At 42.3% G+C, this 26,909-nt stretch overlaps 1 protein-coding gene across 3 annotated transcripts in view; it reads left to right on the forward strand.

Moving 5' to 3' along the window:
- The window catches only part of MICU1 (mitochondrial calcium uptake 1), a 267,507-nt gene that overhangs the window by 85,714 nt on the left and 154,884 nt on the right, over positions 1-26,909 (forward strand). Inside the window, exons 5-7 of one of the 3 annotated variants that reach the window (XM_015410185.1) lie at positions 11,832-11,875; positions 14,871-14,882; positions 26,261-26,266. In XM_015410185.1, the coding sequence (XP_015265671.1) occupies positions 11,832-11,875; positions 14,871-14,882; positions 26,261-26,266 (62 nt within the window). The remainder of the gene's footprint in view (positions 1-11,831; positions 11,876-14,870; positions 14,883-26,260; positions 26,267-26,909) is intronic. The other 2 variants (XM_015410186.1, XM_015410187.1) reach the window with 2 other exon arrangements.

Here is a 26,909-nt window from a genome sequence, read left to right on the forward strand (position 1 = left end):
GCTTCAGCTGAATGAAACAAAGAAAAAAGTGGAGCAGGCAAACGAGAAAATGAAAGAGATAGACACCACAAGCAAGAAGTTGAAGAAAAGGCTGGGAGATGTGGAAACGAAGCAGAATTGCCAAGAGAATCGAGTTTTGCAGCTACAGATGGGAAAAGCTAACATGATTCTCAGGTTTCAGGGGGTTCCTGAAACGGATCGGCAAGACTTGAAGAGGGTGCTTGGTGAGATTATCACTCCAGTAATAGGTTTAACCGGATGAACTGGTAAACGAAATGGAGTCAGCCTATAGGGCATACTCCAATTACATTAAAAAAATAACCTACCTGGAGAAATAGTGGTCAGGTTTGTAAGAGGACAAACCAGAGATGCCATTTTAAAAGCAACTTCAGCAACTCTACTGAAAATGGGAAATGTAACCATTAAAACCTGAAATTAGACAAAAGAGGAAAAATTACAAGAACTTAATTTCTTTTCTTCAAACTAATGGGATATCGTACAGGTGGGCGATTTTGGAGGGTGTCATCTTTAAGATCAACGATAGAAGCAGGGGTCGTTTCGTAGAAAAAGAGCTAGGGGAATTCATTAGCATAACTCATTAGCATATGCCACACCCCCTGACATCACTGGAAGTCTGTCATAAGGCCACACACTCTGCCCCCAACGGTCCCGGCTGCCGCTGCCGGCCTTGCAGCTCCACTGCCGTGCCCCATGAGGGTGGGGAGAGGCAGGGAGGAAGCAACTTACCCTCCCTCTTCTCCTGCCTCCTCCTGGCTGAATGAGGGCCGGAAGCGGGGTAGCCGGAAGCAGGGGGCGGGGCTTCGTCATGTGCCCCGCCCCCATACCTCACCCGGGGGAACTGCGATCCCCCGCGATCCCCCCCGAAATGACCTCTGGATAGAAGAGAGAAGACAGACTCCACTTTTAAAGCCAAAGAATTTTTGAGACGTCAGCTGGGGACAGACGAAGAGTCCAAAGAGGAAGAAATGAAGTCTAGTGACTCTGCTACCTCGGGAACGGAAGAGGATTCTGCGGTAGAAAAGGGTGCAGGACCAGCCAGAGTGGTATATGATTTTAGAGACAGAAAGCCGAAGTAAAGGCAGAAGGACTTGGAAAATGGCCTTTTGAAGCGAAGAATAAGAAGATGATCAGAGACTCGTCTCATAACAACTAACAAAATAACATATAAATAGCGAATTGTTCTAAGCAAGAACTCTACAAGTTAATTGTGATACTAAAACTAATTGTACTAACATTTTTGCTAACAGTGAAAAGATCTTCTCCTCTTGGGGTTTTAGTTTAGTGTGGTTTGCTTTCCTTTATCCTTAGTTGTAGTCCCTTCCCTAATATTTTTTTGTAGTTTTTGTAGTATTTGCAAAATAAAAAAATATCCCTCCGGGAATTAAAAAAAAAAAAGATTTGGCCTTTGTTGAGCTTGGGAGCAGTTTTGGGGGAAACATCTATGGGCTGGCCATTGAGCCTGCCTCTGCATCCACTCTTGAAGTCCCCCCCCGGCTTTCCAAAACCATAATAGGGTGGTTGAGTTGCTCATGCAGTTGAAATAGTCTGACTTGTCAAGACAGGCAGGTGCCTCCTTATGGAATCCTTGACCTTCAGTATTCTGTTAACACCGGGCTAGACAGCAGCCCGGAGTCTGTTCCTTGTTCTAGAAGGAAGCTTTTGCAGCAGGAGAGCTTTCCTTGCCAGCCGTCTCCTGCCATCAACGATGTCACTAAGCATCTGAGCTCTTGCTGCATGCTTGAGCTGGGCCTTTATTAGAAATGAAGGTTGCAATTAATCATTAGTTCAGGACTCTGATGTATAATGGGCTCTACAGTTCTTGCGTATTCCTGCTAAGTACCCCATAAAGAAGGCTGGGCAGAGAGAAACTGGCTTACCCTTGAGGACTCAGGCGGAGCTGGGTTTTGAATCTCTGCCTCTTGTAGTGAAAATATTCTCTCAATATTTGTCCTTCGTAGGACTCATCCTTAAGTTAAACTGTGTGCGCACACATGTATTCTAGCATGGCTGCTGAGAGACTGACCATGAAGCAGGAGGTCCTCATTTCCAGTCTCTTTTGAGGGGGTCTTAAGCAAGCTGCCATCTCTCACCCTCGGGCCCTTTCACCTGCAGTGAAATACTCCTGAACACTGCAAAACATCCATCTAAATGCAGATCATGATTTCTTCTGGTAGCAGTGATTATGGCCATTCAGTCAGGCAGTGGGCACCAACTGTGTTCATGCAGCCTTCGTGCGCTATGGCATGCTGTGACAGCACGAGACCAAGGCACAGGTCTTCTCTCTGTTAGGGCAGAAATAAACATGTTTAATTCTGTGATCATTTTAAGGACAACCCACTCCCCTCAAGTCTTTTCCCAAATGCGTCTGCTGAGAGCCAGCATGGTGTAGTGCTTAAGAGCAGTGGACTCTAATCTGGAGAAGTGGGTTTGATTCCTCCACTCCTCCTCCACGTGTAGCTTGTTGGGGGACCTTGGGCCAGTCACAGTTCTCTCAGAACTCTCTCTGCCCCACCTACCTCACAAAGTGGCTGTTGTGGGGAGAGGAAGGGAAGGCGATCGTAAGCCGCTTTGAGACTTCTTAAGGTAGAGAAAAGGAGGATATAAAAGCCTACTATTCTTCTTTTTCAAGAAGGAAAACCTGGAGGGAAAATGCCCCCTTTCCTGCCCTGCCACTCTCCCACTGCAAAATGCCCACCCCAAGCACTTTTTACTCTCTCTGGTGAATAAATAACAGGCCCGTGCTGCTGACTGACAGAAAATCAAACTGTCAAGGAATTTCAGAGATCACATTGCACTGATGAAAAACTGTGCAGGGATTTATAGGGAGCGTTATCTATTCCTTTGCTCAGTCTCTCTCCATCAAGTCTGTCACCTTCCTTTGCTGGTTTAACGTCTTTGCTTTAGTAAGTTGTTCTGTTTTGTTTTTTTAAGGGTGACAGCTCACATTAACTTGTCTAGTGCAATATTTAAAGAAGACCCCAAAGATATTGGTTGTGTGTGTGTGTGTGTGTGTGTGTGTGTGTGTGTGTGTGTGGGAGAGAGAGAGAGAGAGAGAGTAAAAGCAGCAGACACCCCCCCCCCAAAAAAAAATCCTGGATGAGGACTGGTTCTCCTTACCACCCCCCAAGAGGCATGGAAAGAAGCTGATAGTCTATCAAAAAAGTTGTGAGGACCTAGAAGAGGGAAAATCGGCCTGCTTGAGTTGTGTTGTTCCCCACTCCCGGACTCCCGTGCAGGAAAGGGAGAAGATGGTAAAACTTCCCTTCTCCTGTGCTAGATAAGCAACTTCTTAGTCAGCTCCAAACTTCCACTATAGGTGAGTCACACTAAAGTACCAGACTACTGAGTTTCAATATCAGAGTAGCAGGAAGCTGTTTCTCCATCCCTGGAGCTCAGCAATCTCATGGGAGAAGGAATTCCTGGTTTGTTTATGCCCCAGCCCTGCAGTTCTTCCTAGTGACCAAACTTATTATTGTTGGTTTGGGTCTGCCTACCATAGTAGTCAAAATAACCTGATCCTTGTTGGCATGAGGTTTCATCTGGCCTGAAGATAGCTGGCTGTGGACGTGAGCCCCTGTGAAAAGTAGAGTAGGTGGCTGTGCAGACATAGACCATGTGGGCTAGGTGGTTCAGCATTTCTCTACATCTCCTCTATGGTAAAATAAAATGGAAGTTCATGCTCTGCTGTTGTTTCTCTCTTACTCGAAGGAGGGGAGGAGTCATGGTTTGCCATCCATGCCCTTAGGCAAAGCTAGCTTGCACCCAGTTTAGGTAGGCAAATATTTACCCATCTCCTGGATAGGTAGTTTTGGGGATGGCTAACCCACTGCTTCAGTGCCTGCCCTATAGTAACAAACAAATTCCTACCTAAAGACAGGGTTTGGTGTACAAGAAGTACAAAGCTTATATGTACGAGTGTTCTGCTCATAATTTTAGTTGTGGTTTAGCTTACAGCAGGGGTCGTTTCCTGCCGGAGCGCCCCAAAGCGGCGCTCTGGCAGTAACAAGCCCAGGCCCTGCCCCCTCACGAAGGGGGAGAATTAAATGCCTCGCTTCCCTGCATGATCTTCTCCGAGTGCCCCGCAGCCACAGTGGACTCAGAGAACAGTGCCCAGGGAAGCCAGGCATGTCGGCTGGGCTCCCCTTCCTGTCTCCAGCCAGTCTCCTGAGCTGCTCCGCTTTTGTGGAGAGACTCGGGGGGAGGGGATTTAAATGCCTGGCTTCCTGCCAGGGCAGGCCGGGGGGGAAGCGAAGTGAGAGAGGGTTTAAAGTTTAAACCCCTTCTCTCTCGAGTCGTGCAGCAGAATACAATGGAAAGATCCTGCCGCCCCTGCAGCACGACTCTAGAGGGAAGGGGTTTAAACTTTACACCCCTTCTCTCTTTGCTTACCCCCCCAGCTCACCTTGGCAGGCCGGCTGGGGAAGGGAAGGGGAGGCTTTTGAAGATGCCTCCCCCCCGTTTTTGCTTCCCCTTCTGACACACTTCCGGTGATGTCAGGGGGCGTGGCATATGCTAATGATTATGCTAATAGCAGGTATGCTAATGAGTTCCTGCACCTCTTTTTCTACGAAATGACCTCTGGTACAGTGATCATGAATTATGACTGGAAATATTTCTCTTTTATAAACAGATATTAAAGATGTACATTTATGGTGGATTTTAGTCTCAAATCACAGCAAGTATATGATATTTGCCAAAATGATCATTAAACAAAAATTAAGATGCCTTAATGTGCCCATTTGCAGGGGGGAAATTAAACTTAGAAGTACTCTGTGAATGTACTGAAACTAGTTAATAGGCTTGTATTGGATGGAGGAAGGTCATTGGCACTCTTCAGAGAGTACAGTTTTAGGTGTACACCTAAATATGTGAAAATAGCAAAAAGCGTTTGAAAAGATGATGTGTCTCTTGCATAAATGGTCTGTTTGTGAGGAGCCACTATATTGCATCTGAAGTAGTATGCTCTAGTTCATGAATGCTTATGGTGATATGAAATTTTGTTAGCCTTTTAGGGGCCAGTAAACTCCTTTTAATTTTTGTATATCAAATAGATATACTCACCAGAGTTTGTATTAGCTATGGCTTCCAACTAAATGTACACAGAAGCATGTACAAACTTGTTATATAATGTGTGAAATGACTCTGAATTGTGATGCAAAACAATAACGGTTTTAGTGATCTCCCTCCCTCCCTCCCTTTCTCTCCCCCCCCCCAAGGAAGGGGTTTCACCTTCCTTTGAAGCACTAGGAACTGCCACGGCTAGAGGTAGGATGTTGGGTACTAATTATTAGCACTTATATGGCACTTTATAATGTTCAAAGTGCCTTGTATACATTATCTAGTTCAGTTAATTTCATGGAGTGGCTCGGGGCTCTTCTGAGCACTGTTTTCCAGTCTGGCACCTATCCCATGTTTCAGGAAAGTGGGCAGGGCTTTTGCCTAGTGGGGCTTGTGGTTGGCAGGTGGTTCCCATGTGGAAACAGCCACTGCCAAACTGTGAGTCTCCCTGAGTTGCAGGCCTCATGCCAGGGATGGAAGCAGCCCTGTCGCCAGGAATTTTTTGTGTGTGTGGGGGGGGCCATGACAGGAGCTAATTAAATTTAAATTAATTAAATGGAGCAGGGGAGAGAGAAGGAGTGGGGGGCAGGGAGAGGAGTAGTACCTCCTTACCCTGGTCAGCTTCCTCCCCTCTACTGTGCCTGCGTTGCTTGGGATGAAGCCTCTGAGTCAGAGGAGGGAAGGAGGAAGATGCACGCCAGGGAGCTCTGGGGACATGCCACTACAGAGAGGGAGGGAAAGGGGGAACAGCTGCTGCCACCGCTGCCCTTCCAAAAAATAATAATCACAAGCGCATGCCCCCCTTGCCAAGTTCAGGGGATCTCCAGGGTAGCCTGTTGTGCCCGCCTCCCCTTGCCTTCTGCCCAGCTTCACTCTGGATCCTTCCCAGTTCAGCCAGCCCCAATCTGCTCCTGCACCGCCCCCCCCAGGCACCCCCCCACTGGCATCCACTGCCGGGCTTGGCAGTGGCAAGGATGCACTGCTCCTGCACTTGCTCCAGTGTCTCCTCCACCACCACCGTGGTGCGTAAGAGAGGAGAAAGATAGTCGGCCCATGTGAAGAGGAGCCTTGCCAGTGTCCCAGCCCACCCATAGGCAGATACCCCTCCCACCTTCATTTGCTTGAAGGCCTCATGAAAGCCCAGAGCAAGGCTGGAGGTTGTCGGGCGCTGGAGGTGAAGTTCAGCAAGCCCACAGAGAACGGAGCACTGGCTGGAGGTGGGCTTCAGGCTGGCGTGGTGGGGGGCACTGTAGTTTTGATAGGGGGCACCACGCTGTGTGCCCCAGTGCTGGCTGTGGCTCTTGATGGAAGTAAATGTGGCTCTTTTGGTTGATGGTAATTGCTAAGATAGCTCTCTGCAAACCACAGATATATTTGTAAGAACTACAACACTCCTGTAGCATAGATCACTTACTATTCCTACACTGTGTATAGGAGGGCTAAGTCTGGAAATGGGAGAGGGTTTCCTAGTGAACTTCCTGATTTATAATGTAATCTCTTGTGTCTGTTATGCACCAGCCTGCCTTGAATTGTGCGACGTTGTATTCCAGTAAATCCTCCCTCATGCTTTGGGTCTGACAAGATTCCCTGGAAGTTTACGTTTAACTTTGCTCACCTGCTTAACTCATCTGCAGCTATTTGATCATTTCAGTGTTCTGCTATAGCAGCCTTTATCAGAGGACACATTAATGGCGGACCACGTTTAGAGGGCTGCAGTATTGTTGTAGTAAGAAAAAAAATGAGGAAACTTCTGCAATTGGTAGTCAAATGTTATTGGAACATTAGTATCATCTCAGGACCACACAGTTGCTCTGGACAGCTGTGTAAGAATGGGGTATTATCATATAATGACAATTTTTACTGAGAGAATGTGTTTGGGATGAGCAATAGGCGTAGAGGAATCCTTATGGGAAATAATTAAAAACTGTGAGAGGCTCTTCATTATAGTGAATGTTGGTTGTTGGTGACCTGGGTTGCTGTCTGATGGCATTTTAATAACTTTGTGACAGACACCTATTGCCTAGCAGTTTCTCTTCTGTACTTTTTGATATCTTCTTAGGCATTTCTGAGGAGTAGCTCAGATACTCCACAGCTTTTAAAAAAATTGTCGTAAAGAAGATGAAAATGTTTAGTAATTAATTTCAGTGAAGATTTCTCACTGATTTGTTATGCTATATGTGCATGTTTTAAAGAGTATACATTTTTGGGAGGAGTAGGTATTTTGAAAAATGTTCTTAAGAACCTTTTTGACAGGCTATATGCAATTTCTCACTTCTGTAGCATTTTTCAAGGTACAAAACAATTTACGGTACTTTATCAGTCTAATAGCCTTGTTGGGTTGGTGTGTCAGATCCAAGCCAACAATAGCCAGGCAAATTTATTAAATAAGGTTTGGAGGAGGCTGTTGTGCACATACAAGAACTACCTTGCCAGTATATTTTCCAAGTGCTCACAGATGGGCATGAAGATGATGGTTGTTTCTACCTTTTGGTGTTCAGAGAGATCCAACCTCTGTACGTGGTGGTTCCATTTTTTGTAACCCATGAGATAGTGATAACCATAAAGTTTATAGTGTAAGAACATAAGAGAAGCCATGTTGGATCTGGCCAGTGGCCCATCTAGTTCAACACTCTGTGTCATACAGTGTCCAAAACCTAGGTGCCATCAGGAGGTCCACCAGCAGGGACAGAACTTCAGAAGCCCTCCCACTGTTGGCCCCCCAAACACCAAGAATACAGAACATCACTACTCCAGACATAGTGTTCCCTCTATACCTTGTGACTAATAGCCACAGATGGACCTCTGCTCCATATGTTTATCCAGTCCACTCTTGAAGCTGTCTATGCTTGTAGCCACCACCAGTTTGGGTGTAGCCACCACCACTTCTTTGGGTGAAGAAGTACTTCCTTTTATCTGTTCTAAACCTACTGCTCATTAATTTTATTGAATGCCCACGAGTTCTTGTATTGTGAGAAAGGAAGAAAAGTACTTCTTTCTCTACCTCCTCTATCCCATGAATAATTTTGTAAAACTATATCATGTCACCCCTAAGTCGTTTCTCCAGGGGAAAGAGACCTAACCTCTTTAACCTTTCTTCATAGGGAAGGTATTCCACCCCCTTAATCATTTTAGTTGACGTTTCCTGCACTTTTTCTAGTGCTATAATATCTTTTTTGAGGTACAGAAACCAGAACTGTACACACTTCCGAATGAGGCCACACCATAGATTTATACAGTGGCATTATGATACTGGCTGTTTTGTTTTAAATCCCCTTCCTAATAATTCTCAGCATAGCATTTGCCTTTTTTATTGCAGTTGCAGACTGAATTGACATTTTCAGGGAGTTATCTACCATTACTCCAAGATCTCTGTCGGATTGGTTACCACCAGTTTGGACCCCATCAACATATATTTATAGTTAGGATTTTTAATACATAGGGGGTGATCCATCCACACTAATGTCTAACTGGTTTCTCTGAAAGACATTCTAAGCATCTACTTAACTCTCCCATTGCCCATAGAGAAAATTAAAAGTATGTGCTTATCTTTTGGCAAGCAATGGAAAAAAATGCGTAGGTGATAGTTCTTCAATGTAAAATCCATAAATCCAGCATGGTATTTGACAATCTTATAACTTCTCAGTATGGGAAACTGATGAAGAGGAATTTTTATTGCCCTATCTTAGGAGGGACTAAAAGATTCTGAGCTGATTAATAACTCCATTTTCTGCACCATGACCATTATGAAGTTCTTGGGTATTTGGAGAACATTTTATCACTTTCACTCATAAAAAGGGGGTAGTGATATATTGTCTACCTTTCTGATCAAGGGCTGCAATTTTCCCTCAACCTTTCTTCATGCTTCTTTTTAATTTGTTCACTTTTGCTAGTCTGAGTAATACACGGCTACCCATCTGAATCTGTTTAAAATCTTGTCCAAGAATTTTGTTTGCATGTGCCCAAACTTTATTAACAAGAGCGAAGTCTGAAAAACAATTAATAAAACATAATAATGAAACAATAAGCAGGAAATTGTCTAATGTTACAGTGATCCTTCCAAGACTGACACAGGTTTTATCCAACTGTTATTAAAAGATCCTGTGTCTATAGTTTCTCCATTTCAGCACCTTCCTGGAACCCAACCCCCCCCCCCCCCCTGCCTTTCTTTTCTAATAAGAGGAAATCTTAATTTCAGTTTCTTGGCTAAACAGTCTTTGCAGAGGATTCTGGTTTGGAGGGCAAACACTAAGCATAGTTCACGAATTCAAGTACTTAGTAGGAAGCTGAGAAGGGAGCTATGCATGATGGGGAGGAAGCCAAGAGGCTTCTTCCAAACCATGGGATATGTAGAATAGATCCCCTTAGTTTGTTCATAGGTTGCTGCTGCTTCTGAATCACCATTCATTTCCAGATATTCCAGTAGAACTACCCCTGGGTTGTACTTTCATTAGGTCTGCTAATCACTTCCAAGATCTATTGATTTATATATGTACTTCTTTCTTTACTTCTTTACTTATATCTTTCTCCCTGATGGGGGACCCAAAGCAGCATATATCATTCTGTTTTCCCATTTTATCCTCACAGCCGTCCTATGAGGTACGTTGGCCAAAGGTCATCCATCCGGCTTCCATGCCAGGGTGGGGATTTGAACCTGGGCCTCTATTCCATACTGGCTCTTCCCAGTATTTTTTCAGTTTCAGCCACCATAACAGGGAATGGAATAACCCGGGCATGTATAAACTATTGGCATTTTTTGCCCTATTTGTGTTTTAACTATTGGCACATGTTGCCCTATTTGTGAGCCGCCCTGAGCCCGTTCCGGGGAGGGCGGGCTATAAATTTGAACAAACAAATAAATAAATAAAATTATACCGCTTTCATTCTATGCATCTTTTAATTTTTAAAAATGGTATATACTATTGATGAGTGCTCTCACACTGGAATCCCGTCAAACTTGATTAATTGTGTGATCTCTGGATTTGTGTAGTTTGCCTGAAAAGCTCTTCATTGGTTTCCACTTTCCCCTTCATTAATAAAATTGTAGAGTTTAAACACAATCCTTTATTGTCAAACGGTCACTAATTGGCATTTTCCCGGACACTTTGTTAATTCCCACAAGTCTGTTTTTCTGCTTGATTTCTGAGTAATGAAATGCCTGACCTGTCCGTATTGATAAAAGGTGGTTTATTACTGTACCTCTTTTGGACCACTTGATCATATGCTGGGTTTGTTATTGTTTAATCTAGTCAATATATGTATAGAGATGGCCTTTCTTGTCCCATGTTAAGTGGACCAGGCTGAAGTTAAAAACTGAAGTTCTTAACATTTATGATTGATTCAAAAGGAGACCTTGTAAACATATATTCTTCCAATTAGTTTTGCTCAGGGATTAGCATATACTGTAAAATACAATTAACTGTCTAGCATAAAAAGTCTTAGTGAAGCTTTCAGTGGTACCAGGATTTGTTGTTCAGTATCCTGTCCTTGTGTCATGACTTTAAGTGAGTACATAGCCATAGCTAGTACACAGAACAAGTTTGATCTTTATAAACTTATTCTCCCGAACAAAATTGGATACCTTTTTTGTATTTTGTGGCCAGTTCCTTGGACTAATCTCGGGGTTTTGAAAGATAATGTTTTAAGCACAAATAGTGAAATATTCTTCTTGGCACTGCCAAAAGAGGACCATTTTAGATTTTCAAATCCCTTTAAGCCTTTTATTTTTTTAAATAACTGGCTCCTAATTGAACATGAATCACTGCCTGAGATTTTTCTGATAAGTCCCAAATATTTCATTGCATGCTCGATTCATGCTGTTCAAAGGTTTTCTATTTAATTCTTGCCTCTGTTCCTAATTAAGGTTCAGCCCTTGTAAATTCATCCTGATTAATTTTGTATCCAGAAATATGACTCCCTTCTTCTGTAATATTAAGGATGCTCTCTAATGATTCATCTGGGGATGCTCAGCTATCTTTTGCCCCTGCACATTTGAAGCATAAATTCACTGGCTGCATTTGTGTGTGACAGAAACAAATGGAACCATTTATAACACACTGTGTGGAGTTTACCTAAGCATGCAGTGGGACTACACAGCTGTGTTTGCTTTTTACAGGTCTCTTCCCCCCGCTTTTTTACAGTGGTTAATATATTTGGTTGCTAACCCTTTTTGCTTTATTTCATTGATTTATATAGATTTTCTGAAAAATGCTATCCCAAATTTTGGATTCCTAAGTGACATCCTCTCATTTGAGACCCAATTTTGATTGCTGGGTTGTTGTTTTTTTCTCCCTCTGTGTAATGCACTGCAAATTTACCTTTTATGCCTGTTTAGTTGGGAGAGCATAAAAAGCAATCACTTAACTCATAGATTATGTATGTTAGTGAATAGTAAAATAATTCAGTCTACTGATGGCATGTCCTGTGTGAGAATAATGCAGGGAGGGATTGCTAGAATGTATTCTACAAGGTAGCACGGAAAGATATTGGTATGGCTTTGTGTTTTAGACTTATGCTGAAGCGGAGTATAGCCAGCCATCCTCCCATGATAACCACTTAGTTTTTCAGAGATGGAGAGAGAAGACTTTATTATCTGAGCTTGTAAATATTTCATAAGCTGTAAAATAAACTATTAACTCTAAGGCGTTGCTTCCCCTGGTTACAGCTTTAAAACAATGTCTATAAAATCGGTTTGGAAAAAAGCCTCATAATACGCAAGCAATATTACATCAATGTGTGTTTTTTGTTTCTTTCAGACCTTGGCCTTGATCAGTTTGTGGTGAAACGCTACGATGGGAAGGTGAGCTTCCTAAACCCAGGGTGGGGCAGGGGAGGTGGGGCAGGCTGGCTACCAGGGGTCATTTCGTAGAAAAAGAGCTAGGGGAACTCCTTAGCATAACTCATTAACATATGCCACAAACCCTGACATCACCAGAAGTGTGTCATAAGGCCACACACCCTGACATCACCGGAAATGTGTCATAAGGCCACACACCCCGCCCCCAACGGTCCCGGCCGCCGCCGGCCTTGCAGCTCCACTGCCGAGCCCCATCAGGGGCCCGGCGGTGGACCTGCAAAGCCGGCGGGAGTGCAAGGTGAATGAGGGCCGGAAGCGGGGCGGCCGGAAGCAGGGGGCAGGGCTTCGTCATGTGCCCCGCCCCCGTACCCCCACGTTCCCCCCCGAAATGACCTCTGCTGGCTACCATTTTTAATGAAGGGCTGGCTGCTGCTCCTGTTTAAAATGATACCTGGTAGCAACAAGCAAAGTTGCACGTGATTTTGAAGGCAATCAGAGCAGAGAGGTTTTTGGGTTTTTCCCCAGGCCTCTCTCCCTGATAAGTGCATCCAAACCTATAAGGCTCAAAAAAGTTGCTCCATAACTGGCATGTGTAGTACTGAAGCTGAAGAAGCAATGTCCTGCTCAGAATAGATATAGATATATATGTCTCTATCACTGTTAGGGCTACTTTCCATGTCACAGCTTGGCAGCTTTCAAATGTGAAACCGTAGCACAGTTAGTGCTAGGAATTCTCCTTCATAAGTGGATACACATTTTCCCCCTTTTCCTGAAATAGTTTCTGTGCAGGAGAAATGCAGTACATGAAACAGCCCGTCTCCCTTAAGGTTTCAAAAGGGAAAAACACCCTCGTTGTCATTTTAACTGCCCTCTCTCTGGATACCCATAACCAACTTTACCTCCCGTCCTTCTTTCAGAATTGCCAGTATAAGAAAGCAGTAGGACATGCAGGATCCCAGCAGTGTTTTCTGCCTTGTCCTCTTATGTGGTAGTTCAGGAACATTTACAAGCCAATGAGAGGTGGCTGGTTGGCTTGTTTTCCTCCTTTGTTCTTATTGGCTGGCCTTTAATTTTTAATGGCGCTACAGTGCTCCTGGTGGGCCTGGAGAACAGGATACGAATTCTGTCTTCATAGCACTGCTGTGTTTCTTGAGCATGCAGGATCATAACCAAAGTAATATGTGCTAAGTTTGGTGCTTTTTAAAAAACCCTCACTACGGTCAGTCTTCAGAGGTTTCAGACTGCCAGTCAGTCGTGTGATAAATACACTTCGTTGTTCTGCCCAGCCTGTCCTGTCATCACATAAAGAAGTGTGTCTGAACGCATCCAGATAATTTGATTTGGTGCTGCAGAATGTTTCCGGGGTCTGGTTTTGATTATCTTTCCATGAACTGCTCTTTCTGTAGGAAGGTTCTTTACATATCTATCATTCTGCTCTGCTGTTGACTAAACAGGGAAAAATTCAAACTGTCAGGCACCTAACCTGAGAGATCTTATTGCACAGATACAAGAATTTATGTGACATAAAAGAATGTACAGTGAATTTCGTACATTCTCTTACTCAACCTCTGTCAGTCAGATTTGTCACTTTAACAGTTGCTTGTCTTTTGCTCTTTTAACTTGTTGGCTTCTGTAAATTGTTCATTTCTGTTTTTAGGCTGATTTCTCATGCTGTGTTTTGTGTTACAGTAAGCAAAACTTGAATCCAAAATTCATGTGCCCTGCATTAGTTCTGAAGGGTGCATTCGTGTATGTATGAATTGCTGCTTTGCCCTTAGAATGTATAGTGACTGGGAAAGGGGCACGATGTGACATCCTACTTGTGTCTACCTTAAAGGCATGAGTGATTGGGTTGGATCTGTTAGCAGCAGGCATTGACAATTGCAACTCTTTCCTCTCCCCTTCTTAGGAGTCCTTTCCCATCCCTGGGAAAGTTGATTCGGGAGACAGAGGACACATATGCAGTAATAGGTCAGGGGTGCTGGGGCGTGGAGAGGCAAGGGGATGAAATGGCCGTTGCTGCTTCTCCTGTCGGTGGAGTTGTGAGGGGGGGAGAACAAAAAGAGGGGATTTTTACGGCCATTCTCTTACTTGGTACTGCTCCCTACTTGCTTGGCTGTTAGTCTGTGTGGGTCCTGTGATCCCAGAAATCAACTTTGCCAAGGTATGAAGGGACTGCTGTAGTGGGAGAGTTTTACAGTCCTTGTGTCTGTGGATCAAAGATCTAACCCATTATTCACAAACACAACTGTGCCCTTTTCAGAATACTCGAAGATCAAGTGTTAAGAATTCCAGTGTATTCCGCATGAAGGAGGATTCTGACAGCTTCTTATTTATTAACTTGGGACTAGTCATTTGTTCATAACGGCAATGGTGAATGAGTTTATGGTTCATTCCCAATACCAGTATTGTCCATCAAGGAAGACTATTGTAGATTTAAGGAAATGGGTTGATAAAGTCTTTTTATGCTGGCACTGGACCCACACATCATTGGTATTATGCTGTTGTAAGGAGTCGCTTCCAGGATTTTCCTTTCTGCATAGAAACCAAGGGAGTGAAGGATTACAACAGAGCAATATCTTACATTTTGGGGGGGGGGGGGCGTTAATGGAAAGAAATCCACCCCTTTCTTGTGATGATTACTTTATGTTCATGAGCAGGTTACTTCTGGCCGCTGGCTACCTTTGTCTAAGCTTTGTGGCATGACCATTCTGTTGCCGTAAAGTGAAAAATTTTCTGTATAGTGATTACTAATTTTAATTTTTACATGTTGGCAGGTAACTTCCTAAACGTCACCTATTTATTTCCCATGACCCTCTTTATACCTTAATTTAAGTGTGCATCAGCTGCTTGTTCCTGAGTCACTGATTTTGTTCTCTGATTCCTTTTTTATGATGTAATATTGATAATTCTTTGATTTGTTGTACTTTTTTGTTCCTATAACCAAACCTTTGCTCATTTTCTTCCCTTTCTTCCTAACCTTTCCCCCTCTCATCAGGATTTTTGGCAGGTACTGACTTGTCAGCATGTGCTTCATTCAACCAATTTGTGCTTCAAATCCCATGTGCACCTTCTTTGAAAAGGGACAGTCTATATTTATCATCTTCCCCATTACCTTAAAAAATTGGTTTTCTTTATTAGAAATAGAAAATGGCTTTATTTTAAAATATGGAACAGAAAACATATCTAATTAAAAAAAACACTAGTAAGAATTTAGTTTCAGCCATTTCATTCACAGAACTTTTAGTAGAATCTCAAGCAACTAAAAATTGCCTTTTTTCTGATTTTTGTGATCTGTCTTTGCTTCAGAGTCTTGTGTAAACAAGTCTTATAACAGATGTAGTATTAGGATTGCCTGCTGCTGGCAACCCGCTCTTCCTGCTGCTGCTCAGAGTGGTGGCGGGAGAAAAATAAACAAAAAATTGCCCTCACTCCAATGGTGCGATATCACTTCCAGGGAAAACTGGGAAGTGATATCATGTCATTGCCCATGGCACACACACACACCCATGTCCTGTCCCACAGACTTCCACTAGTTTCCGGGACTGGAAACCCTGTGTAGTACATGAAAGGTTGTCTACAGGTAGAAATGAACATGAAACTTTGAGCAGAGTTGGTGATACAGGACTATGCAAACTTCCAATTAAGTAAATTTAATCAAACTGAGCAGAACTTGTTTGAATCTTGGTGAGAGTGGCTTAAATCCCACTTAGATTTCCACAGACATGGAGAGGGGCAATTTTTGCTGGTCTACTGGTCCCAGAGACCTCTGTTTCCCCTCAAGCTGTTCCTGAAAGATTCCCATCCCCCTGGAGCAGCATTTTGGGGTGTGTTCTGGGCTGCTACTGGATGGAGCAATTTGCAAAAATCACACACACACACGATGCCTGTAAAATTCTAGTTAGGATCCAAGCCATTAAGTTATGTGTAACCTGAGAACTTGCTTGTTTCTGCATTGATGAAAAATAATCCTGTCAGAGACACTGCTCTGTCTTTTCTGTATCTCTCTTTTTGTGCCTCAGATGTCCAGCAACAGAATTTTTTGAGGAGAGTTAGAGCCTGCCAAAGTCTGTCTAGCTGCCTAGTTAAGGTCTTACCTTATTAAAATGCATGGCCTGTGCTTCCCACCTCAGGATTTTAACTGAAAGATACTCAGGGAATTAAAGGAAAAGCAGGATAATGACAAAAATATGTGTCTAATTAAATGCAGTGATCTTTTCTGAGGCTCTCAGTCGCTTACATTTGCGGGCGTTGATGTCTGGAGGGCTCTTGGGGGTATTTTCAAGAGAGAAGCCCTGCATGCTGACTAGTGCAGTGCTCTTAAATAAGGGTGCATAAATTCAGATTGCAGCAGTCCTCTGCTGAGTTGCCTCACTTGATAAATTTGTATATTTGTGGAAGAAGCAGTGACTTAATGTTCCCATAAGGAACATCCTTTCTGATGTGAAGGATTATGGGCTAAACAAACGGGCATTGCTTCAGTAGAATCTGGACTCTTCAGAAGGCTTTTTATCAGGGAAGGTATCACTCCTCTGATAGCTGTATGGTCAGTTACTAGATTGCAATTACAGTTACAAGATTTGGGCGGAAGGCTTTCCTTGAGGCAGTTTCACCTCTGATACCCACCGTCTGTTTGTGAGGCATTTTTTGAATACTGGTAAATTTTGTTCTTATTAGGAAAGAAAATCCCAAATCGTTAGTATTTGGAAGTTTGGGTGCAAATGTCAGTGCAAATGTCAGCAAATACAATTTGTTGAAATGAGGATCTGCCTCTAGATGGCTTGTTTTCTTGAAAAGTCCAAGAGCTTTTCCTATACTCCCACAAGTTGGCATCCCATGAAAAACTGGAGAAAATGTTTATTGAAATTAGGAGAGGAGGAGCTCCTTGTTCCATCAGAGTGAAACAAAAATTCTCAGGTGTCACACTTTCCCCTCCAGTATCTACAAGCTAACTGTAACCCTACAAGTTTTGTTCTTTTGTTGTCTGCTAGAACATGGCTGTCAAGAAGCAGGAGCAGAAGACAGTTCTAAGTGTTTGTCCATCTAGTAACCTTCTCAAAAGACATGCTGCTGTGGGGGAAGAGGAGCTTTTCCACTTCAACTATTGTAGTGGCTGCCATTTGCTAGTAGAATGGCGCTTGCTGACTCCTTAGGCAAGTGCTGAACCTGCACATGCAGTCCTTGATCTCTGAGGTGTACTGTGAGACACCCACTTCGTTTTATTTGGGTCAACTGCTAGGGTTCTTGCAGACTTTTGTCTTTAAAAATTAAAAAACTATTTAAAAAAGATCTGTAGTATTTCCTAATAAGATCAATAGTAAATAAGATTGCGTCTCGGCCTTTTGACTAAGATCAAGTGTAGTATCTGTTCTTATCAGTTTAGTATTTGATACATCCTCTATTTGAGGGCTATATATTAAATGAATTTTTGGAACTGGGAAATTTTGAAAGCTAGTTTGGTGTAGTGGTTAAGTGCATGGACTCTAATCTGGGAGAACTAGATTTGATTCCTCACTCCTCCACTTGTAGCTGCTATGACTTTGGGCAAGCCATAGTTCTGTCAGAGCTGTTGAAAGAGCAGTTCTCTCAGAGCTCTCTCAGCCCCACCTACCTCACAGGGTGTCTGTTGTGGGGAGGGGAAGGGGAATTAGTTTGTAAGCTGCTCTGAGACTCTGAGTGAGAGGTGGGGTATAAATCCAATCTCCTCCTCCTATTTGCACTGCAGTATAATGTGGCCTTTCAGTGGGCCAGCACCATGGAAGTCAGCTCTGCCTATCTCCCATCTGTAAATTCTTAAGTTTTCCTAGTGAATAAATTCTTTCTTTTTAATTTTATTTGTTTTTGCTGAAACAGTTTACAGTTCATCCACATGTCTGTCATTGATCTTCTGGTCTCTGATGCTTACAAATTCATTAATTTCCGAAGGAGCCATCTGTACAGTGTGGGGTGCGTGTGCAAAACCCCCCAGTATTTTCCGTGTTCGGGTATATTGAACCTGAAAAATATTGGTATTTGTTGATATTCCTGAATCCCAATGCTGGTATGGTTTTCGGATTCAGGAAATATTTGGGAAACCTGAAAAAAATTTTTTACTCCATTATACCCTATGGGGATCATTATAGCCAATGGTCCCCATAGGCTATAATGGAGAATTGATTTCAGTGGAAGGGGAAAAGGCATTTATATCAGCTATAGCACCGCTGATAAAAAAAATCATGTGATTCCATGGCTTGGAGAACTCCAAAGGTGAGCCAGTGTGGTGTAGTGGTTAAGAGGGGCAGATTTTAATCTGGAGAACCAAGTTTGATTCCCCACTCCTCCACATGAAGCCAGCTGGGTGACCTTTGGTCAGTCCGTTCTCTCAGACCCTCTGAGACTCCTTCAGGTAATGAAGAGTGGGGTATAAAAACCAACTTTTCTTCTTTAAACGCCTTTGGAGTTCACTCGCCATAGAGTCGTGTGGTTTGGGGAAGACATTTAAAAGGATTGCAATGTCTTTAAACGCCCTTTAAGTTTCTCTATCCGACAGTCCCGAAAATCCCAGATATTTCCAGAATTTTCAGGGCTTGGCCATTTTAGATAAACAAATGATACCAGAAATCTATATCTGTTTGAATGAATAGCTGAAAAATACTGATAATTTAGCCGAATTTAGCCAAATGCACACCCCTAGTACAGTGTCTTCTGCTCCCTTTGTTAAAAGTGTAAAACACTGAGTTTAAAGTAAGTGAATCTGGCTTTTTTGAAAGAATATGAGACTGCAAGTTACCCTCTAAACAAAACAACATTTGAGCAGATATGCCGGAACTGTCTGTGAACTTGGGAAATGGGGAATGCAATATATTCTGTCCCTTTTAAAGAGGCATCTCCCCTCTCGCTTTCCTTGCAAGGGTTTTCTCCCTTGCATGCTCGGTTCCTGCTGCCTGTTGAAGGGTCTTGGGACATTGGTGTCTTGTTTTTGTCCCCCCCCCCCCTTCTTGATTATAGAATGCCAGCCTTGCATTTCAGGTGCAGCTTTTACAAATGGTGATGGATACTTTTTCTGCTCCTTTAAAAGGGGGGGTACATGTACATTTCTCTTTCTAGCCTCCGAAGACCACCAGTAACAGCTCTTCTGCTTAACGCTTTGCTGAACTTGATTTAAAAAGGAAAAGATAGGATAGATTTCAAGTTGATAAATTCTGGGGTTGGGGGTGTATACTGATCACCAGGATACCTTTTAGAATGTTATTTTTAAAATTTTGAAAGTAGGATAAGCAGAACATTCTAGCTTAAAATGATTAACAGTATTCAGAATACTGTAGAATTGTTTGACATTCTAATGCCTCTCAAGATGTTTATTTATTATTTATTTATTAATTTCGATTTATATCCCACCTTGCCTGACAGGTGATCACTAATAGAGACTGATTAAGCTGTACATTAAAAGTCTGTGGTGAGTTACACAGGGAGACAGATTTGTTGCTGTTGCAACTGCTGATACAGCACAAAGGCAACAGGGCTTTCATGTGGCAGGTTGTTCCACACTTTCTTTGCCACAGTCCCCCAGCAGAGGGCCGTCCCCCCTTTCTACTGGGCCACTGGGGACTTTTAATTTTTTAAAAAAATACCTGGCAATTGACTATCCTTATATTAATATAGCAATACTTGTAACAGGCTTTAACATTATGATGATATTCAGTTGCTAATTTAAAAAAAACCCCAAAAGCCACAGAGCCAGTGTCAGTAAAAATGGCCGCCGTATGGATAGGAAAACCCAAAGTTTCCCATCCATGCAGCAGCTGTCCAAGCTCTACTGCAGTCTTTCTCAACACTTTTCAGCAAATCAGTTTGAGAAAGATCATAGAAAAGTCAGGGAAACCCGGGGGCAGGGGGGCGGGGTGTGCACCAACGTACCATGATGCTGTGGGGAAGGAGGGGGAGAGCCCCCAACTCTCCCAACAGAATTGAACCCAACAGGGGGCAGATAACCGCTATGCCAAATGGCCTGTGGTTTGAGTCAAACAAAAAGCATGCAGAGCTCTGTTTGTGGAGTGCGGCTTTCCTGCCTCTTCCTTTTTGCCACCAGCAGATATCCCGTTTCCTGCCCACAAAAAAGCAGGACCAGGCTGTTGCTGAGGCTGGAATGCAGCACCAGAGGTCTGCAGGCAGAAGGGGGGAATCGGTGAAGCACAATTCTGTTTTCATAAGGAAAGATTCTGGAGCCAAGAAAAAAGGGATTGTATTGCCAAAATAAAGCAGGATGCAAATATCATCCCACTGTTGGCTTCAGTTTGAACTATTGTTTGATAATGCGGGTGAAGCTTCATGGTTTAACCTGATGCAAAGGTAGTGAGATGTGATATGGTGGAATTACATTAAACTTGAGTCTTTTGGGTTTCTTACAATTATATGCAAGGATAGCTTAACCTGAGATGCTAATTCCACCTCTGACATCTTGAGGAAAACAAAACGTTGGGCTATAGCACCGCTGATAAAAAAAATCATACATGATTTCATAGAACTTCTCAAGGCAGATCTTTGCCATTAATGAGCGCGCAACTGCCAGTGTAATCTTACACCCCAAAGATATGTTTTAACAGCTACCTCAGCAGAGCTTTGGAAAGGAGTCATAGATCTCAGTAATCAGTGTTCTTTTCCTAATTTAGTTCACTTATCTTTTCTCTCTGGGGAAAAGTATTAAGACTGTGTGTACAGTCATTAAAAGCATAAAGCAACATGTAGAAACGTAACCCTTTATCAGTGGTTCTGCAGCAAAAAGCATGAACCTAGCCTGATCCCCCCACAGCTATCTGTGGGAACAGATGGGCGTCACATGCCCTTTTGCAAACCAACAGGTAAATTTTACCGGAGCTTCGAAGCCACAGTCAAAAAGGCCTGGTTTCTTCCTCCAGCTGCTCAAGTTAATTTCAATGAGACCCTTTTAAACAGATGTTTAGCTTGCACAATTTTTAATTAACACCCATTTAAAATTTTTAATTAACACCCATTTAAACAATCACATCACATGACTGAGCTGATGATGAGTCAAAGGAGATTTTGAAAGGCCTATCTGTCTCCTCTTATCTGTGGGAGGTAAATGATAATAAAATCTGCTATATAGTGGCTTGGAAAAGTATAGAACAAAGTTTGAGTCCAGTGGCACCTTTAAGACCAACAAGTTTAATGCTGGGTATAAGCTTTTCTGTAAAGCTTATACCCAGAATTAAACTTTGTTGGTCTTAAAGGTGCCACTGGACTCAAACTTTGTTCTGTTGCTTCAGACCAACGTGCTTCAGACCAACCTGAACCTGTCTTCTTGGGAAAGGATAGCTTTATCCCGTGACTAGATGCACTTGAGGTACAGGTGAACTCTACAATTCCTGTATTAAAAGCAGAACTTTTGTGACCCGCCCTGAGCCCGCTCACGGGATAGTCAGTATACAAATACAATAAATAAATAAATAAATAAATAAACTTTTGAGTTTTCACCTTTCAAAAATGTATGTTTTGTGTCTCAGTATTTCCTGCCTTTACAGCTTTTCTGTCCTGCACATGTTTACTGGGAACGAAGTCTCACTGAGTTGAATGTCACTTACTCCCAAGTTTGTGCATAGTACTGTAGTTGTAGTTGTCAGTAAGGACGATCTCTGTGTGTTGCCAAGCTGAGTGTGGTCAATGGGGACTGAAAGAGAATGACATTACAGCGAACTGAAATATATGCACTATCTTAAGCACTCATTTTTTAGCCATTGCACAGTTCCAGAATGCAAAACAAGAGGCTGTCCTAAGTCTGTAATTATTCAGCTTGAGTGAAAAATGGCTATTTTGGTGAAATTACAACAATCAATAATGCTATGGGCTCAGTGTCCCCCTCCCATATGGCATGTTTAGTTTTGATTAATTAAATTGGTCAATGATTGCTTAAGATAATCACGTTTTTAAAACAGCACTGAAGCATAAACATTAACGGCATGGAGAACATCACTGAGCATTCACTTCCTTCCTTCATACTGCAATTTCAAATGGTCAGTTTTACATGATTTTCCGTAAAGTTGTCTGAGGTGCACAGATGCTGCTTATTAATATCCAAGTAGGGTTTTTAAAAATGTAAAATATAACGTATTGTGAGGTTTTTGTTATCCTCTTAAAAATCCATGCACTAAAGTCTTTGACCTAGGATTGCCACCAGCATATAATTCTTACGTATCACTGTTTGGGGAGCACCACCTGTAAGAATCAGGAAATGTGTTAAGGACAAGGTTTTGTTCCTGGGCTCTCTGAATTCGGATTTGCCCATCCAAACCACCTTCAGTCTATTATGTCTTCCTTTTTGAATATATGGGTTGAAGAAATAAGAGGGTCTTCTGCAACGGCAGTACCAAATAGTGTTCCCTCTGAGTTAGTGTGAGCTAGCTCACAATTTCTTAGCCTCCGGCTCACACATTTTTGTCTTAGCTCAGGAAGGATGGCTCCAGAGCAAACTAATTTATGCAGTAGCCAAATCACTCGCTCACAACTTTAATGCCAGTAGCTCATAAAGCAGAATTTTAGCTCACAAGACTCCACCGCTTAGAGGGAGCATTGGTACCAAGTATACTTATAAGAAGTATGCTTATAAAAGGACCAACTCATGATCTGATAAGGTCAAATATTAGACAACCTTGGTTGTACTATACATATTGTTGCTTTGTTTCTCACACTCCCTCTGACAATATAAATTCCCAGTTTGGAAAATAAGGTGCTCTAATCACCAGTAGGCGTGCTTCACAATTCAACTAATTGAAACGGTTTGACTAGAAACGGAAACATTTCTTCAGTAAATATAGCACTTGAGCCAAGTGTACATATAATGCAAATGTACCTTATTTACCACCAGCTAAACAGAATAATTACTGCATCTCTGCAGATGTCTGGCCAATGGGCATGCATAGAATTAAGGCAGAATGTTCCTCATACTTGTGCATGGATTGTTTGGGGTCAGAATTGGATTTGTGGCCCTGATTTAGCCACAAATCTGTGCTACCAAGAGCATTAGATTTCCATTGCTGTAACACAGCCTTTGCTACCTTCTCCTTCCAGTACCAGCCAGGAGATGCTGTCCTTTCTAATCATAACTCTTGTACAACAAGTGCTGTGGATTTGGAACAGGACATGTTTTGTCTACCGCTTTCATCTTTCATAGAGGGCCTATCTTGACTTAGCATTTCCTCCTTATGGCAATGTCTTTCTGAAATCATTCAGAGCATATAAATGTAGACCCCACTCCCCGGTGTCAGAGGTAACAGGAGAACCTTGGAAAGCAACCATTCTCTTGGAAACATTACCTTTGATGACTTTGATTTAACCCATTAGTCCAAAAACATGTGTTTCAAAAACTGACGCTGTTATTCTTGACTTATGGGTTTATTTTTATTTTTCCTTTCTTAAAAATAGCTGTGCACTCTTGCATGGTTCACGTGCAGCCACATCTGCAAGAAGCATTGCTTTGATTTGTTTCACTCAGCTGATGGTCTGAATCCATTTAACAGAGATTCAATTGTACCCTTTTGTCTATGCATATTCTTGCTTGTAATGGTGTATACAGTGAATATATAGCGAACTGAAGTATGTCTCCGTATGCGTGTTTGTATGCTTGCGTCTAATGGGATTTTACTGCTCCAGGAAAAATATATAATCCCTATACTAATGTATTGACCCCCTCCCCTCCTTTTGCATACTTAAATATGTTGTGAACTTCCAACCACAATCTGAGCTGGTTTTGCTGATTTGAAAATGCAAAAAATTCAATAAACTGAACTGCGTTTTGGGGATTGCTGCTGCAACCCTGTTGGATTAATATTTCCACTTTTTACAAACTTTATATAGCAAAGTAAAGTATTTGTTCCTTTCTTAATTTGACAGACAAATAACTGGCTGCTCAGAATTGGCTTGGCATTCAGATGTGAAGGGAGCTTGCAATGGAAAGGTGGTGCTGAAGTTCCTATACTAACGATGACTGGGGTCATCCTCGGGTTTACAGGGCCTGCAGCAGGTGTGGTGTTGGGGGCCCTGCTGCTCCCCCCTGCAAAAACCCGCGTGTGCAGACCTGGGGAGTCACATGCTAGAATTCTTTAAACAAAACAGCAAGCATTCTGATGAGGAATGTGGCAGGGCTGGGGCAAGAGGCTGAGGCAGAAGGGCCCTTTGCTTTTTTGGGGGGGGGGAAGCCAAGTTGCCCCAGTCCTCCTGCCCTGGGTGACTCTGCAGACTGTAAATCACACTGATGATAGCATTTGGGGAATAGTGTATTTAACACTAGCAATTTGCATTTTAGAGCTCTGCTTATCCCTGTTTGCATGTTGATTTTGTTTTTGTTTTAAAAACTCCTTGCATTAGATTTCAAATATGAAAATGCATTGTGCATCACGATAGTATCGCAGGAAGGATAATCAGGGGAAGATGGTATTGAGCTTCTTAATTCAGTTTTATACACAAGAGAAAATGAATTTTAATAGAGAGCATTCAAGCAATTGACTTTATATCTGTAAAATTAATAGAGTTGGTAGAATTGCAGAAGGAGTGGGAAGGTGTTCACTTGGAGTGTGGCATTCAGGAATGATAACACCAGTCTGCATGTTGCGTTCTGGTCAGGTTTGACTGCTAATTGTGTTTTACTATTGCCTTCAGTGCAAGGAAAAACTAGAGAATCAAGTCTAGCAAAAACAACAATAAAAAACCCCCCACAACATCCCAACCTAACATAAGATTTTTTCTAAGAAAATAATAGTTGAGTGTAATCTCTTCTGTTTTTTTCTTCTGATGGCCATGATGTACACTTTCTTAATGTATCTTCAAAAATAAAAATTGGAACAAGGAAATACAGCCTGATTACTGATGAGGGGCTTTTTCCTGTCTTTCACTTATCAGGGTGCTCATTTGAAATAGTGCTCTAGTGATTTTTAATTTCAAATATGCACCGGAGAAAAAAGTTTGTATTGCTAATTCAGCAAAAGTGCACTACAGGGGGAAAATCCCACTGAAAACACTTGCAGGTTAAGTGTGTTTAGCATCCTAAATGCAGGGGGGAAATGTGCCTTTACAAGGTTACAGCAGCAGAAGAATGTGAATACAATGGCATTATATGAAATCTGTTCAGATTTTATAACTCCAAGAGAGCTTCCAAGATCCCTTCATGTTGCCTGCAAGCTAATGGTCCTCCAGTTGATCCTTGTACCATGTCTATGATCCTGCGTTAGAGGGAGCTTCCAAGCTTTTCACTGTAATAAGGTACATAATTCCATAGAACTTTGTGGCTAGTTTTGAGGTACCCTCAGATGTGTTACTTGAACAAGCCTTCCCCATGCTGCGCAACATACTCTTTATTTGAAACTCGGAGTTTGTGATAAGGCACCTAGATCTTATATTAAAATATTGGTGGGGAGTCAAGAATTCCCAAGCACTTTACATCCTGGCTTCTGTTTCTGTAAAGAAGAATGATGCATAATTCAGAACCTTGAAACCTTAAAGTTTAAATATCGGCTTTCTGATCTTGCGAGCACAATTCTCATAGGCCTATTGTGTCATAGTGCATATTTCCAAATATAGCTGATAGGGAATAAGTGTGTCGGCCATGCAGTCTTCATCTGATTTCAGTTTTAAAATCAGCTTGCCTTGATCTTAATGGGATCAAAACATGCTGAGCACAGTGTTAGCTGCCTGAGAATATATAGTCATGATAACAGAATCGGGGGAAGTATTTTGCAGGATCATAGAGATATCGCTGTAGGTTGCTTGCATTAAGAGAGCTTTTAACATTTAATGTGATTGGTAGCTTCTGGTTATTTTGAGAGGCTTCTTAAGTGTTTCCTTAGGAAGTTCTTTATTGGGAAGAACTTCAAAAGGGAGCGGGGGGGGGGGGGTGACAGGGAAACATTACTTGCCGAAAATGTTCTTGACTCTACGTATGATTTGGATGCATTTCTAGTTTCCCAAAAAGCGTTCCGATTGATGTTTGCATCTCTCAATATTTTATACCATCTCTCATTGACAAAAATAAGGATTGAGTGCACATTGGTTATTGGTGGGTAACTTGGGGCTTAATTACAAATTGCATGTTTAGTCTGACTACTGTTTTCCATAGTGGCTTTGGGAATGGGTCTCATTTTTACCTTTAATTATGTGGTAGACTATCTCCTATTCACTAAGTACCATCAGCTCTACTAGACAGAAAGCAGATACAAGTCTTGCTGGGTTTCTGAAGTGCTGACCATTAACATCTACAAGAACTTAACAGGAACTAGTTAACTGCTCCCAGTTTTCCTTGCTCTTCAAATGTAATTAATGCGATGATGTATTCCATGTGCTTTAAGTGTCACTGCTTAACAAATTGTCTTTCCTTTATCTTGTATATGATGGGATCCTCGCTAGACAGAGGTAACAGAAGGGGGACAGTTGTATAACTGGACCCTGGTGTGCTGTTGGTGGTGTCCTTTGTTCCCCAATACCACTCCTCAACTTAAGCTTGCAACTTCTGTGCTTTTGTGCTTGCATGTTTTCATGTACATTAACCACAACTAGACTTAATCCTTTAATATTTTTCAATTCCCTTGTGTGTGTGTGTGTGTGTGTGTGACATCTTCTAATACTTCTGAAGTAGTGCCAGCGTGAAAACGTAGGCCCTGCCCTCTAACCCACTGCCTACCTCCTTTTCAGTCTTTAAAGCTGCAGAGGTGTAAAAAATAAATTTGGTGTGTCTATTTAACAATCAGTCCAGTAGATGGGGAAACATGGAGGTGCACTATCCTAATCAAAAGGGCTCTGTGTTAAAATTGTTAAAAATGTGCTTGGTCTCACTGTGGCCCTCTACAGATGTAATGATGTCAGTCTTTTAATCATGATTAAAAAAATCAGGAGGTGGGCTCAGACACTCTTTGAAGCAATTTCTTCCATGTCTTTTGTGTCTGGTATGTTTAATGACAAAACTGCTTCCATATATGCACTGACACATGTGGTTAATGCTAACCGGGTTTCCTTTGCTTGCAAACCTACTAACCATGTTTACCATTTCTACATGGCC

This window comes from Gekko japonicus, unplaced genomic scaffold (genome assembly GCF_001447785.1).
Source record: "Gekko japonicus isolate JY-2015 unplaced genomic scaffold, Gekko_japonicus_V1.1 scaffold889, whole genome shotgun sequence".
In the NCBI taxonomy this organism is placed as follows: domain Eukaryota; kingdom Metazoa; phylum Chordata; class Lepidosauria; order Squamata; family Gekkonidae; genus Gekko; species Gekko japonicus.